Source organism: Nicrophorus vespilloides, unplaced genomic scaffold (assembly GCF_001412225.1).
Source record: "Nicrophorus vespilloides isolate i.1.1-1 unplaced genomic scaffold, Nicve_v1.0, whole genome shotgun sequence".
NCBI classification, from domain to species: Eukaryota; Metazoa; Arthropoda; class Insecta; order Coleoptera; family Silphidae; genus Nicrophorus; species Nicrophorus vespilloides.
The window spans coordinates 46,739-62,741 of record NW_017098995.1 but is presented as its reverse complement, the minus strand read 5'-3'; the positions used below and the strand labels follow the sequence as shown (position 1 = coordinate 62,741).

General features: G+C 31.3%; 1 protein-coding gene across 1 annotated transcript; it reads right to left on the bottom strand.

Moving 5' to 3' along the window:
- Positions 1–8,593: 8,593 nt before the first annotated feature.
- LOC108563815 lies at positions 8,594–15,615 on the bottom strand. Its single transcript, XM_017922603.1, has 4 exons — positions 15,143–15,615; positions 9,396–9,888; positions 8,818–8,820; positions 8,594–8,757 (listed from the first exon to the last, which is right to left on the bottom strand). The coding sequence occupies exons 2-4, from the start codon at positions 9,814–9,816 to the stop codon at positions 8,594–8,596; spliced, it is 588 nt and encodes a 195-aa protein (XP_017778092.1). The 5' UTR covers positions 9,817–9,888; positions 15,143–15,615.
- Between the last annotated feature and the right edge of the window lie 388 nt (positions 15,616–16,003).

The following is a 16,003-nucleotide window of genomic DNA, read 5'->3' as shown; positions in this document are numbered from 1 at the left end:
CAAGCACTTGAATGAAGGCGACCATTTCTTGCTTTAAAATTGAAGTACTTCCATGAGAATTCTCTAATAAGGGACAACTGACATATCAAGGCATATTTCAATTAAGGACAACTAAATTGATAAAACTATAATTGTATGAACAATAAGTAAATTGGTTATGCGGATAATTTTCAGTTAATCTATTTGCTTCTTATTCTTATTATTCAATACTTCAATACTTTTACCAGATTTTTGTTTCCGAGAAACGGAAAATATAGATACTTATTTAGATTTAGTAACTTTATTAATTAAAAAAATATGTTTTTAGTTAATTAATTCCAACGCAAATAGAGATTTATTCATATTTTACCAGTTAATTTCCAATTGAAATCTAACAATTGTACTCCAAATTTTGTGATTTCGTGCACTTCAGAATAATGGATTACATCTGCAGCTGATGTCGAAAATGTTACTGGATTTCCGTTAATTAATCTAATTATGTTTGAAAATATCAATTAGCACAGCAACATTCAGCGAAATTAATGTGATTTGAATGTATATGGATTTTTAATGTTTGAATAATGTCGTCCTTTTGATGATGCCGAATGTAGTTGAATACACGCCTCTTATCTAAGCGATGTCTGGTCTAATTAACGTAGTTTACCAACTGACTGAGAACTGCAGCGTACAAAAGCCCCTACGGTCATTCAGACTGGTGATTAACTTGTTTAAACTAATCCCGAAACTCGATGAGCCCGTATTCCCCATTGCACTTTTTCCACGTTGCGCGCACAAATAATCATGTAACTTATTTAAATGCCAATTTAGGATTAATTTTCACGCTATTTCCTTTTACATCATCTCTGCATGTACACTCAAAATCCTACATAATTAACTGGACCGGAATAGCAAAAGGAAAACCTCAAAAAATAAAATTACTTTGCAGAAAGTTAAAATACGCATACAAAATACATTTGCTGAAATGTTTACTGTGTTAATAACTAATTTTTACATAATTAGACTACATCAATTCGCAACATAAACAAACTAATAATTTAATGAATATCTAATAATTAGTAAATATCATAAAACTTTATAATACAGCTGCTGTATTGTTTTCGGCAGTAAAATTAAATGATGAACATTAGTAAATCCTTTGCAATTTCCCTTTGGTTTCGTAAGTTCAAGGAATCGTGTTATTCTACTTATCTATCTCTATTTACGGAGTGACAATGCAAGATTTTATGACTGAGAACGTCATGTACGTTAACTTTGTGATATTCGTCTACTTATTAATATTTGTTTATATTTATATACATTTGTATATTAATATCTACTATAATTGAACATGAAACACAATTTTTGTCATTTACTAAATCAACACTTGCTGAATCTCATCGCCTGAAAAGAAAAGTTAACATTTTAACCCGTAAAATGTCAAAGGTCAAAGTGATATTTATTTTCATACGCATTCTATTGTGATTTATTTGTATTTCAAAGTAAAATAACTTTGGTTCTCCATGTACTTAATTGGGAAAATCAGTAATTCTAATATCCAGTATGCACCATACTAATACTGTGAATAAAAATACAAAAAAAACGTATTTCATACATTTATATAATGAGTCTAATTGTGTATAAATATATATTTTCATTGATTTACTCACAAAGGGTGAAATCAGAATAAAGCCATATAAAATGAATGATTGTTTTGCAGATAGGATTATAATTCCGGTAAATATTTTAAGTACCGATTAACCGTTTTTTTATTGAAAATTTCATGTGATAATTCTATTATTTATTAGCAAGCAATATTTTTATGGTATGTGTATAGCAGTAATTAACAATAATTTAATAATATGTTTCAGTTCTAACAAAAAAAAACAATAAACATTATCTCTTAATATAAAAAAAATTAAATTTTTTTGTAATATTCATATCCACGTTTTTCTGTTAATTAAGAATTCCAGAAGATTGTGCAAAAAATGGACAAAATTTTATGTTAATTTCTTGTTTTTAACAATTTATTATAAATAGAAAGTTTTATGGTCAATAGTCCTTTACATCAGCCTAATATTATTTTATTGTATTTTTTTATTATATAATTTATTGTTGCAATAATAACAATTATTATTATAATAAAATACATATTGGACGGTAAAACCGGTATCAATTGTTGTAATTGACATTAGTTTATTTATTATGTAGAATTGTTTTTTTCTCTTATAGTATTTCCTGTGTATATCTAAGGAATGAATGCTTAGAATTGTTACGTAAATTTTTGAAAAATATTTTATTGACATAATTTAAGTAATAACTTAACATCATATCAAGAAAACATACTAATATAAATATTAAAAATCGATAATAAAATAAGAAATAATGAAATACAATTTCACAATATACCATTTTATTAAAATTTACATTTTATTTCATAAATAATATTTCTGCACAGTAGAAATACTACTAAATACTTTTAAGCCTAGTCAATTGTTGGTATTAAATTGACAATGTAATGTCATTTGTGATTATTAGTTTCAAATGTTTTTTATTCTTATATAAAGTGGTTTACATGTTTGAATTTTACATAGAATTCATACTGCTTAAGCCTAAGCTCTTTCAGCATGCTGTGATTATTTCAACCAGATTGTCGCATAAACAATGGTTCTAATGTTAATATTTGCACTGATACGGAATGGAGTACTGATTCAAACCCTTTGAATAAGGCTTCCAACGTTTGTGTGTTTGTGTATATTCAAAATAATACACGACATAATGCCGGTTCAAATGTATCAAACTTCTCTATAATTTAAACTACAAATACATAACACATTACAAATAAATAAATGAGTCTGCTATAATTGTACATGACGCAAAAATAACCGATAATCTACCACATGGAAATACACTGAAATAAATATTTTACAAATTCTTGTATGAATCTTTTTACTCCTACTATTTTTTCATATTCTAGGCGCCTCACAGTTATTTATTCTGCATTGTGTTGCACGTCGCAAATTTAATTTCTACTCAAATTGCAATCTGCTCACAGAGCTTGCAAACCTCCCGAACCTCGTCGCCTCTAACGTTCACCGTGGAACCAACACGAGTATTTTTATTAAATTCGGTAACGGCAATTTTTTGTCTCGGGCTCCGCGCGAAACTCTAACAAATTGATATCGAACAATGCCGACAAAATAACAAAGATGTAAGATTGGTACAAATCCAATTTCCTTATTTATTTTCACTTTGCATTTGCAAATTTCTAAAAACTTCCCAGCTTTAAACAGTTTTATTTGTAGTTTAAACACTTGAATACATAGGTACATACGTACAAAATGATACAGAAATTTTATATAATTATGTACTGGAATTTTATAATCATATTATATTTTTAAATCATTATGGAAAATATATCCTATAATGTCTTGTCTCATGGATAGAAAATATGGACACTGTGCTGTAATCGAATGTGTTAGAAAACTAATTAAATTTAATTAGTTTTACATAACTTAAATTTGCGTCGTGCTTACATCAATATACACTTCATATAATTGGACATATTAATGAATTTGATAATTTTCCTATATTCAAATTTAAAATATAATGTTTTACGAATCATATTATAAGCAAATAACCGCAAAAGTTATTTGCTATGTAGAAAGTCTTACATTATATTTAAAATAATTCTGACATACTTATTAAATTTTTATATCATCTATTTTAATTAATTATTATATAACAGCATAGTGTGAAATTACCATTTTCCTATTTATTTTAACTATCGTAGGACTCTATGATATGGATATGTTTCAAGTAACATAAAAAGACTCGAGCTAAGTAATAAATGAATTATTTAATAATAATCAATTTTAATAGTCTCAATTAATAGTCTCCGATGGTTTCACGCGCTGTGACATTCTTAAGATAAGATAATAGAAGTCAATAGACGATGTTTTCCCGTTTGTCAGCTGTTTACGTATGTTTCACAGCAGTGACGTTTCATGGAAGATTAATTCCTCAGACGATTAATGACGCAAAACTGGCTTCTCAGAAAACGAAAACCGTCGACGCTGAATGCGAATTTATTTGCAGAATAGCGAAATTAGTTAAAATATGGAGAATTTTTTTCTCATTATTCCGCATTATAAGCAAAACGGTGAAATGAACACCTGAGGCCTTGGTAGTGGTAGCCGGAAACGGATGCGGCGAATTAAATCAGACAAGCTTAGTCCATAACAAGGTCATCTCGGATCATTAAAACTTAAATGAAAGAAGCGCCGTTAGGTATATATAAATTTTCCTTTAATTTTCTGTCTGCTGTAGACGTTTGGAAAATAAAGTTTAATCTGTGATAGTAATTCTCAGTCGGCTTATAATCATCTCATTTGTTTGCGTTTTATTCGCCTTTGCAACCCACATTCCTATCCTATCAAAGTATGCTTTCATGGAAATCACATAGATTAAAATCTTTAAAAAAGAAAATAAATGAAACGAGTGCCTCGATACATTTTAAATAAATAAACGTAGTCATTTTATTGTACGTATTTGTAATGTACTTAAATTTGCTACGGTACAGATATGTTGCACCTTATATACCCTCCCCAGGTAGTACCCTTATCAGACCTTCCCGGAATACCAGCTACGGGCTGGAGTGGGGCGCACCGTACCGGGCTTGTAGGTGACGTCATATAATCGGACTGGAGTGAGCACCACAATATTAAGTGTTTATTTTGTAATTTATTGTTATAATAAATATTATTTTTATTACAGATCAATATATATTTTAGCTTATTTGCAAACGAATATAAAAAATGCATGACCGAAAAATATGGCTGAACGAATATTTTATTTAATATTGTTTTTCCAATGAATATTCGTTGAATATTGAAATTATTTACTTTTGTGAACAAATTCCTGAAAAATACACGAATTCTGAAATTATATGTTATTATTAGTGGTATTATTGCTTTACTATGGGAATTTCAATTTTATGTTAGCTGAACGTGCTAAATGTTAGTTCTGACAAAAACAACTAAATCGGCCGCACGGAATTAATTTCATCTTCATGTGGGGTCGCAATGGATATAGGGAAAACAATATACAGGACTTTTCGCATGGTTATGTGATAATATTATGGATATTTGTGTGTATGAGAGAGAAAAAGAGATGCAGAGAAAAAAGAAAATGAAAAATTGGCGGAGCCGCCGGGTTATTTACTTTCATTTCGACGAGACGAAGGTTTTCGCATGCGCGAAATATAAAAATTAAGAATAAAATGAGATGCTGCAACGTTCAATTACGTTTTCCCTACTTTTAGACAGACTTCAGAATATTCTTTTACTTTTTAGTTACCCGATCGAATAACCCAAGATTAATATCCCAAAAAGGAGACGTTCCATCGTAATGCAAGGTCAGAAAATAGCTACAATAAGTTATCATTTTTCGAAGAAAAATCTAATTTAAATGTATGTATTTCATTTTCTACTAAAATTACTATAATCGCTCTTATAAGCATTTTTTTACTGACTTTCTTTAAGGAAGGAAAGATATAGTAATAGTAAACTTTTTATAAAATAGTTCTTAATAAGATATATTTTAAAATAGAGATAGAATTAATGAGAAGATAATGAGTTTAAATTAAAAGATAGAATTGGATTTCCTCAGCTAATTAATGACTTCGTGTTGAAGACTGATCGATTTTCAGTTTTCCGGTTCCTGGGTTCTCGATTCTGTTTCGCTTTAAAGTGATTTAGAGATCAGAGGGACTGAGGAGTTTGAATCCAGGGGATTGCTGATAACTTTGGACTCTTATTTCCTAAAATGAACGTTAATACTTCAGTTTAAAACAGGTCAGAACGCCGTTTGGCAATCATTCCACAATCGTTTTTTTTTATATATTGGTCGGTCGAAGACAGAAAATAAAATTGTATTCTGTAGCTTCTTTGATCTTACCCATAACAGATGCTTTTTTTATTTGGATGAAGTGAATAAAAAATGATAGAATGGAATACACATGGTTCCATGGAGAAAACTAACATAAAGTAAAATAAACAAACCTAGCTCTTCTAGGAAGTTAAAATAGTAATTTAAATAACCTGGGCAGAAAGATCAAGTCGATTGCCCATTGTTGCATATGGACCAATGTTCTTGTTTCTATCTTTATTTTCTAAATCTTTTTATCCTACGGTACACTTGATACGTGAGATCAAAAGTCACTCGGAACTTCCGGCATACTTAAATTATGATGGTCTTTTAATTTTATATATAATAAATTTAATTCACTATATTTAGTTATGCCAATGAAAAATACAAGTCATTTTTCAAACAATTTTGATTGGGGTAGAAATCACGAAGAATAAAAGATTTTTAGAGTTTTACTATATATATATAAGCTCGGAGTGTTATGTGTGCCCTGAACTTCCGGATTATAAGCCTTCGGAAAGCTAGCGTGTCGCTGTAATTTTTGAGACTTTCGAAACGCAATCTAAGTTTCTTATTTATATATATTTTTTCCTTTTTCCCCCGTAACCAATGGCCGTATTAATTCCAGTATTTTACTCCTCTTTGCTAACCCTCTCGTATTCAGGGGAGAGCAGAGTACGAGAGTAAAAAGTTATGGCGGCGGCTGTAAACCGCCTCGCAACAATGAAATGCGAACGAAATACAGCCTCCAGGCCGAGCACAGTTTATAAAGCAAAACGTGAAATATATATATATATATATACGCAAGGGAGAGCAGTGAACTATAGCCGAGGAAAGAGGGGCGAGCGTAAGGCAAAAAGTACAAAAAATACGCACGCACACAACGGCACCTAGAATACGCAAGAATTTGAAGAATCATATATATCATGATTTTTGTTTACATTATACTTTTCGTTTATAGCGAGTAACAGTTACACTCATTATCCTATACAACAAAGTTTCCCAAAGTATGTTCCGTGAGCGAAACGTTAATAGACGTTTCGTGAAAATTTCAGAATTTGCAATATGTTCCGTTGCAGGAAAATTTTGGCAAACTCTGCTATGGAATTTGACAATATGTACAAAAAATATCATATTGTTTTATTGTTAACAGATCTTTGTAGATTAAAGGGGATTTTCATTTTCAAAACATAATGCTGATAGAATTTTTGTTAATAAATAAATCGATAAATGAACTCGATAATTTTATGCAAATTTAATATGAATATGACTTGTATAGAATTTATGAGAAAATATCATGATATATCAATTAACATTTAATTAATCATATTTTAAATTATTTATGTGCCATACATTGCTAATTCAACTAGAAAGTTTTGTTACTGTTGCACAAAAAATGTGTTTTTTTTATTATTATTTAACAGTTTCATCTGCCTCGTGTCATAAAAATGTTACTAGTAATATAAAATAGAGTAATATTAAATAAATTATTATTAAACAATTACTCAATAAATGTAATTAATATATACTTTAAATAGTTTCACCTATTTCAAAACACAATAAATATAATAAAGAAAGTTTAATAAAAATTGTGATGCTGTAACCTAATTCCCCTCTTTCGTTTTCGATATTGGAAAATGAAAAAGATTTCATCTCGTCGTGCGGTCGCTGGCACTTCTCATCATCCCGTACAACATTAAAGTATTAAATCCGCAGGATTACCAACTTAGATTGATTCAATTACTTCTGTGTTTTTATCCGGTTAAATAACGCAGTTGGCCCCAGGGAAAAAAGTAAACTTTTGGTAATTTTGGGCTAACGTTTATTTCCATTTTCTTTTATAGCTGAATTATTTTTTTTTGATCAAAGCAACTAAATTAAATAATATATGAGCTTAATCTAACATCAAAATACACATAAATACTGAAAATTAGAAAGCGTTTGTAATTATGTACATATAAAAAATATACTATTGCTATAATTTTTTTTTAAACAATAGCTATGTTTGTAATAATGTAAACATATGAAAGAAGAAGTAATTTTGTTTGTTCTTCTAAATGTTTGATACTTTTTCTCCGAACTCTTATAATTTACAAAAATATAATTTACGTTTCCTTTAGATCGATCGGGGCGCAGAGTTATGAGTGCTTGCAGTCCGTTGGTATCAAATGGCATCTCGGCGGTAAATGGTTTAAATCAAAAGGAAATTAAGGCTCGCTTTCTCCACTTCCAATGGGGGAGGTTCTGGTAACGTTCTCTTTTAGAGTTTATGCTAAATAAGGGCGCGCCTTGCATTATAAGCGAAACATTTATCCAAGTGGCGTAGAGTACTTTTGATATATACATTAAACCTACAGCTCCCACCGCATTCCGCTTAAATAATCCAACCAAAGTTTACTTCAGTGAGGAGATGGAGGAGAGCCATAAAAAGAAAACGAAGAATGGGGGAAGTACAAATTATTTATAATGAATCATTGAAAATTTAAATTAAGATCAAACTAATTTAATGAATATAATTCTTAGAAATATAAAGTGAAATTGGTTTTATGTATTCTTGTATATTAGATAATTGAGGTATCAATCACACAGGGAAGTGTAATGATAGTGCGTCCTCAATTAATTGCAGGATCCGATGGTGTTACTCTAGGCATTGCGATGCCAACGTTTCCGCTCGATAGAGCTCTATGATTCAGCGCCAAGAGGCATCGGCGCCCTCCCAACAGCTACTACCATGGAAGTACCCCAAGGCTGGTATTTGTTTCACTAGAAATCCACCCCTCTGTCTCTTGCGTGTGTACTTGTTTATGTGTGTACGCGTCTCCTCTAGAGCAGAAGGGGCGGAGGCGGCTACGGCTGTTGGAACGCAACGATGAAAAATTCCTTTTTTAAAAGGCAAAATCTGTTGCAACTTACCTCCTTTAACAGAGAATTCCTATGTCAAATAAATATAACTCAAACCTCTTTCATCTCACTACATCGACTTTGCATAATCAGAATTTGTCTAATTTATTACTACTCATTCCAATTTGTTACCCCATATTATCGTGAAACAAAGGCATACTTTGATAGTTTCCCAAAATTCATTACATTAATTACACAGTGCACAAACATATGCGCCCTAAAAATTAACAAATACAACACCTCTTTTTGACACTTTTGAATGGACAATTTATGGGACTGTATTTTATATAAAATTGATGAGGAGTATAGTAATAATTATTTAATTTTAATATTTTGTATTATATCAGTACGAATTACGAATCTAACATTATTATATTAAGTATTTGAAATTTTCAATTAACAATATTTTTTTATTATTAAGATCGTAATTTATATTAGATAATAGTGAAAGACTACGGACGATAAATTGACATAAAAATTATAATGATGATGGTCTTTTTGATGGAAACATCAAAAATAGTTTTGTATATAAAATTGTGTTTTAACTATTCTATGGTATGTACATTCTTTTATATCAATAGATGACTTACCTATAACAGTTAGATTAACGTGGGTCAAGCGGTTGGTAGTTCTGGTGAATTCGACTCTACACCGATATAAGTCTTCGTCGGTGAGATTAATAGGTGCAATTGTCAAGACGGCTCTTTCGCCATCAAGAATCCTTAAGAAGTATCGATTACCGAGCGATGGGTCTGCCCAGTGCTGTGGTCGAATACCCCGCAAGTCGTACTGATAAAGGGTTTTTGTTGTCTGATCTGGTCCAGGACCTCGGAACCATTGGATCAAACTGACTCTGTCCGGTGGATGGACGGGCGCCAAGTTGCAGGGCAGAGAAGCGCTTCCTCCCTCAGTAGCCTCAGCAACCTCTGCGCCCAAAATCATCTCCGATGACCCTTCCAATCCCACCACAACCCTCAAAACCAGCAGCAAGAAAAGCAGACGCAAGCTCATCTTTAACTCACTAATGATGTCAAGACACGATATGATACGACACGCGACACGTACGAAGAACACCAACCAAATCTGGAACAGAAGAAAAAAGAGGATACAATTCGTGGTTAATTGCTCGAATTATTTGCCGCCCGACGTGGCCGGAAAGTTAATTAAATGACCGCCTCTAAGATCCTGCGGGACAACTTCTATCTCAATTGCGGATTCATTCGAATTCATGGCCCTTTCCTTTTAACCCTTCCGCCCTTGCCCTTTTGTGTCCACTTACTCTATCGATTGTTCATAAATTTCAAATACGGCCAATCAACATACATAAACTAGAATATTGTTTGAGAAATACGACATTGCTTATTTACATCAGTGATTATTTTTTTTTTTTTCAACTCCTATTTTAATTTCGTTAACTTAAAGTAATGATGAAAATGAGATAAACAGAGATAATTTTATATATGTTTGCCAGAAGTATAATTTAATTATATTTATTTAAATTCTATTTATTTTATTTTTATCATCGAATTAAAATTTGGTTTATTTATTTAAGAATTACGAGAATCTGCTATTATAAAAATGATTATTTCTTAGATATAAGAAAACGTGTTCAATCATAATGCATTTTTTTACAAAGCATATATATACATACGTGAGAAACTAAAGGAGAAACGCTAGTGGAAAATGTAAGAATGAATATATTGAAGAGATGCTTTGAGCGCTTAACGAGAGAATGTGAAAAGAAGTGAATCCTCCGTCGCCGCAGCATCAGCAGCGCTGCCGCTCCCGGATTCACCTCCTCCGAATCCCACCGCATGAGCCGCCCGCCTGGGGAGACGTGATGCAATAGTAAAAATTGTAGAATAAAGGCCTGCCAGATAAAAAGCTAAAAATGCCTGAACCACCGCCGCCGCCGAAGCCGCAAATTGCTGTTGCTTCAGTAAAAAAAAGCGGGAACGGAAAGGTACTGGAAAGGAAGGAAGAGGATTTTGTTCTTCTTCAGGATTGCCGCATTCACCCACCCACATTGCCATCGATCCGCGACCCGAAATATCAAATCCAAAAATATTATTTTCCAGTATGCATTTTCTACAGTTCCATACGATAAATGATGAATAAAGTATATAGTTTGAAAATTACACTCGTTATTTTATGATACATATTTTATTGTCAAGGCCTCCAATTTAAATACTTTAATTAATTTCTCCAGTTCATAGCTAGTTTTGTAGTTTTGAATTCTATGCTTTGGACATTACTCATTCGCGTGCACTCTGTTGAATGTTATTATATCCGTTTGGATGGAATGTTGAATACGCTAACATGTCGTACTGTGACATACGTATAATACAGTATATAATAGCAATTGTAATGTTACCCACAATCAAGTAGGCCACCTGAGAGCTATCAAACAATAATATATTAATTTGAAACATACATGAATAATGAATAAGAAATTATTTTGAATAATGGTAGAATAGGAGATTATTATTGAGTTCCGAGTCATTTGGACGGTCTGATTTGTATGAAATAAAAGAAAGTTTCAATCTCGGAAAAGTACAAGTTTGTAATATTTTTGAGAAGTCTCAGATTCTAAAAAATATGCTCAATAATATATTATAAAAATGTAAGTGAAGTCTTCATATTTTCTGATCTTTGACATACACCAATCACAAATATTATTACAGATTCAAATGTACGAAAAAAAAAAAAAACCAAAGAAGTAAATGTAAAAAAAGCTACAAAAATCTGTCTGTATGTAAAAAAAATATGTGCGGAAAATGTCCATTTAAGAAATAATTTGTTAGAAATGTAGTAAAAACAATAGGTTCTTATTTAGAAATTATGTTTATGTATGTTTATATTAATATAAATGCAAGAAATTATATAATTACCGTAAATTCTGTATAAATGTATTCTGTTAATTTGCGAAAGTTTATTAATTTTTTCATTAATTTAGTATCTTTTTTAAGTGAAATTTTGGTATACATGAAACATCGGTACATTTATCGTTAAAGTGCATATAAAGTAAAATATTTACACATATTAATCGTTGATAAAATTGGGTAAGAGAAAAATGTGAATAAAAATATTGCAAAACACATTATAATGATTCAGTAACCAATATAAAATAATTAAATTTTATTTGTTCATTATGACGTGTGACACATAAGCTCGAACATCAAAAATCATCAAACGCGAAAAGTGTCAAAGTCGTAAATCAGATTAATGATTTTTTCCGCAGGCTAAACCTTTTGATTGATTTGAGTTTGGGCGCCGGTGGAAAAATATAAAACAAAAATGGCAAACAGAAAACCGTGAATTCAGAACAAACAAGGCTCTAAATACAGTTAGTTACTTCTGAAAATGATTTATTACCGTGCGAGACAGGAAATTGATTAAACTTTTGGTTTAGGCGGCTGCGGCTGCAAATGTATTTTTTTCTATGTGCGGTGGTCTCGAAAAAAAGCTATTGTGACCGGTGCCGGTGAGGGCGAGGGAGGGGGACTATAACCCTCACTCTCCACTTTTCATGGATTTTGTAATTCTTGATCGCGGACTGTGGAACATAATTACAGTGATGACGATAATAATGCTCGAAGGCGATGGATTTTCCAAGAAGAAACGCTTTTGTTGTCATTAAGTAGAACCGTGCAGAATTATCGACAGCATCATCAAAGTTAAATCAACATAGCGATTTAATCTGGTCTCGAAGACTCACCAACCTTGAAAGTGAAACAAGATACTTATTTATTTTTCTTTAATAAATATTATAATTATCAACTTCAGATTAAATAAACTAACTGAATATACTTTAATGAACTAATCAAAATATTTATAATATTGACTAAAAAATATCAGCTAATGCTAAATATTTTATACTCAGGAGACATATTTATTCCAGTTGATTTTATTTGAAAGTATTGTGCAATTATATTTTTGAAATTATGAATTGTTAAAATATAGATTGGATTAACAATCAATATGCCCTCTAAAAATTAACAAACATGAAAGCGTCATTGGAGATAATTTAAAAAAAAATCTAAAAATTAAAGACAGTAATGTAATAAAATCATGATGTTTTGTAATAACATCATTAAAAAGGTCATTAATAAAAAGATCAAAATATTAGAAAACTAATTTTAAATATATGGGTATAAAAAATGTTTAAATTCAGTTTTGCAACCCTTGTAACCGAATTTCTAACTAATTAATGAAAATTACCAATTTTTTATATTTTTATAAATATATTGAATTCTAATAATAATTAATAAATTGAAAATATAAATGTATGGTTGAATCAATGAAGATAGTATCGTTATATGTTTATTCGTAGAATTAAATATTGACCAATCAAAGATAAGTAAACTCAATTACGAATGTAATACGCCGCAGAATCTTCAAGGAATTATCCTGATTGATGGTGCAGATGCTTCGCCGGCTAAATGCCTTTACATCATCATCATCACAGCCTCAAATCCGATCACGTGAGCTCTACACATTAGCCGGCATACAAAAAATAAAGTATGAAAAATACAGGATACACCTAAATTTCTAATAAAATAAAAGTTATCTAATATACTCAAATGTGTAGTATAATAAAACTGAAAAAGCAACAGCGCACTAATTTAAATAACCTTAGGACTTTACATTCAACTACTACAGACAGAGACATTACATTATTTTGAAGACATTTATAATACAAAAAAACTGTAATGCATACAAGCACATAGATACATACATATCTAAAAATGTCTATTGATTATAGCCTTTCCGCCCAACATTTAGAATAATCAAGATTTGACTAATTCCAATAATATGGAAATTGAATAGTATCCTATCCTGTTTCTCTTTGAAAAATTTAATCTAAGATGAGATTTAAATTGTATTTGGTGAAGCAATAAAAATTCAATTTCACCAATGTCTGGATTAATTCTATTTGTAACGTTAAATTGAATAGTGCCGAACATACAAACGCAATTGAACTTTAATATCGTAGAGTGAAAGCAACGTTGGTATCAATATACAATTTAAAATTTAAAAAAAAAAATTATGAACAACATTAATTTCAAAAATTCAAGTAAATATACTTTTGATGAGATTTTCTATATATTCGACAATATTTAATTTTTAGGAAGGTATTTTGCTCCAAATAAAGGTTAGAAAGGACGAACAAAAAAACACATTTTTTTAAATTAAATTGGCCATCGTCTGTACTCGATTAACCTTTTTTTCTCTTCCTTTCGTCGTCCACATTTATGCTTTCTCCGTTCCTCCAACCCGCAACTTATTTTTCCTCACACTCGCTCTTTATTGTATGCAGAATTTTAATTCAGAATGCATAAAAGAAGAAAAAGGAAGAAATTTATATGAGCGTGTTGCGACCGAAGGGTTTGTAGTGAAAAATAAAACAAGCAGAATTTAGGAAAGGAGGAAACTAAAGTGGACAAGGAAAATATGTTGGCACCATAAAACGTGCAATATTTTATGGTTTTATTTTTATATGAGCCAATTTTTTTTGCAAACCCACGACTCAAAAAGAAAACAAGATATAAAATGTAAAGGATAAAGGAAACAGTCGTAAAGTGCGTCGAAGAAGAAATGAATGCTTGCTGCATAATAAGGATTAGTTTTTATATCTGTAATTAAGGAATGCGCTATTATTATTTAATATCAATTATTAAAAAAATACAATCTTTATTATTAGAAAATCTATGAGAATATAATGAATCCTAGCTCGAGTTTATAGTAAATTTGAAGTTGCTTCAGTCCCGGCGCATCCACTATAGTATTTTTTATTACTATATTCCACTATTATACGCAAATCAACAAAAATAAAAAAAAGAAAAATTATTAAAACATTAATTTGCATTGTTTCTATTGTTATAGAAAAAGGCCAATTTTGTATTCATTTTAATTGCAAATCGTTTGTTATAAAATAATTCATTAACATTAAATATGCCATTCCACAAATCGTTTTATAGCATTTGCTCAACAATAATCAGTAAACATAGCTAATTGTTAGACATATATTACAAATTGATTAATGAATCTACCAATAATATATTTCGAAAAGTGTATCATTGCTTGATTACATATACTTAGGATGCTCGAGTTTCGAACACGTTTGCATCTGAAATGGTCCAGCAGCAAAAGAAAAAATGAAGAGAGTGGGGATAGCCTCCATCATAAAACTCTATCCCTGTCGCCCGTTGTAGTAATGAATACTTGCTGAGAGGATAATTTCAGACCGAGCGAGCAACTCAAGTGCAGTTACGAGCAGTTCGTAATCACCAATTTTGAAACTATGAAATGCGGAACAGAATAGCAAAAGAATTACCACGTGAAAATCCTTGTCGCACGTTCTGGTCCTGTCGATACAGTCAGTTCCAGTTGGTCTAGTTAATAAATTCACTTAATTACTTTGAAACACTCACATTACACGCAATTTAATAGTAATTACACTAACTAATTTTATTAGATATTAATGATAAAGGTTTTAATACTGATTGTTTGGTTTTTCAAATTCGTTACTAGTGATGTTCAATTACTATGCGTTTCATCCGTGTCGTCGTGCCGTGGATTCAATTGATGCAACAACGCGACGTTTTGTTTTCGCCGGTACTCGTCACGCAAATCACGCACTTCGTCCATCTCGAAAACTATTTGAACCCCCACCACCGTAAGTCCTCAATGTCCAAATGCAGGTGCACTTAAGGACGATCGTTGTTCGGATCGCAATCGCACCTGGACGAATTCAGCGCGCAGACTATTTCAACCCCCGGCATCCTGCAGCGGGTACACTGCAGGAGACTCCGCCCGGAAAACTGCCCCTTGGCTGGGATCCGACCGTGCCCGACCCTCGCTCGATCCTTCTACCCGGACTCACCCGAAGCCCCTTGAAATAAGCGCCGTGAAAACGACTGTTTGCTCCGCACGAGGGTTACATGCCATGCCTATCTTATAACATCCAAATACCGCCTCTATCATCATCACCGACAACTAAAAAAATGGCCAGACTAACCTAAGGTGATAATAATGATAAACAATACAACATGATTCAAATAATTATGCATCAAATGTGAAAAAAGATAATAAAATTAGGTTTCACCTGGATTTTGACGCCCACATCTTATTTTTTTTATCACATTAGGTAATTGGGGAAACGAATAAAAAAAGCTAAAGCCTGAGCAGATTGTCT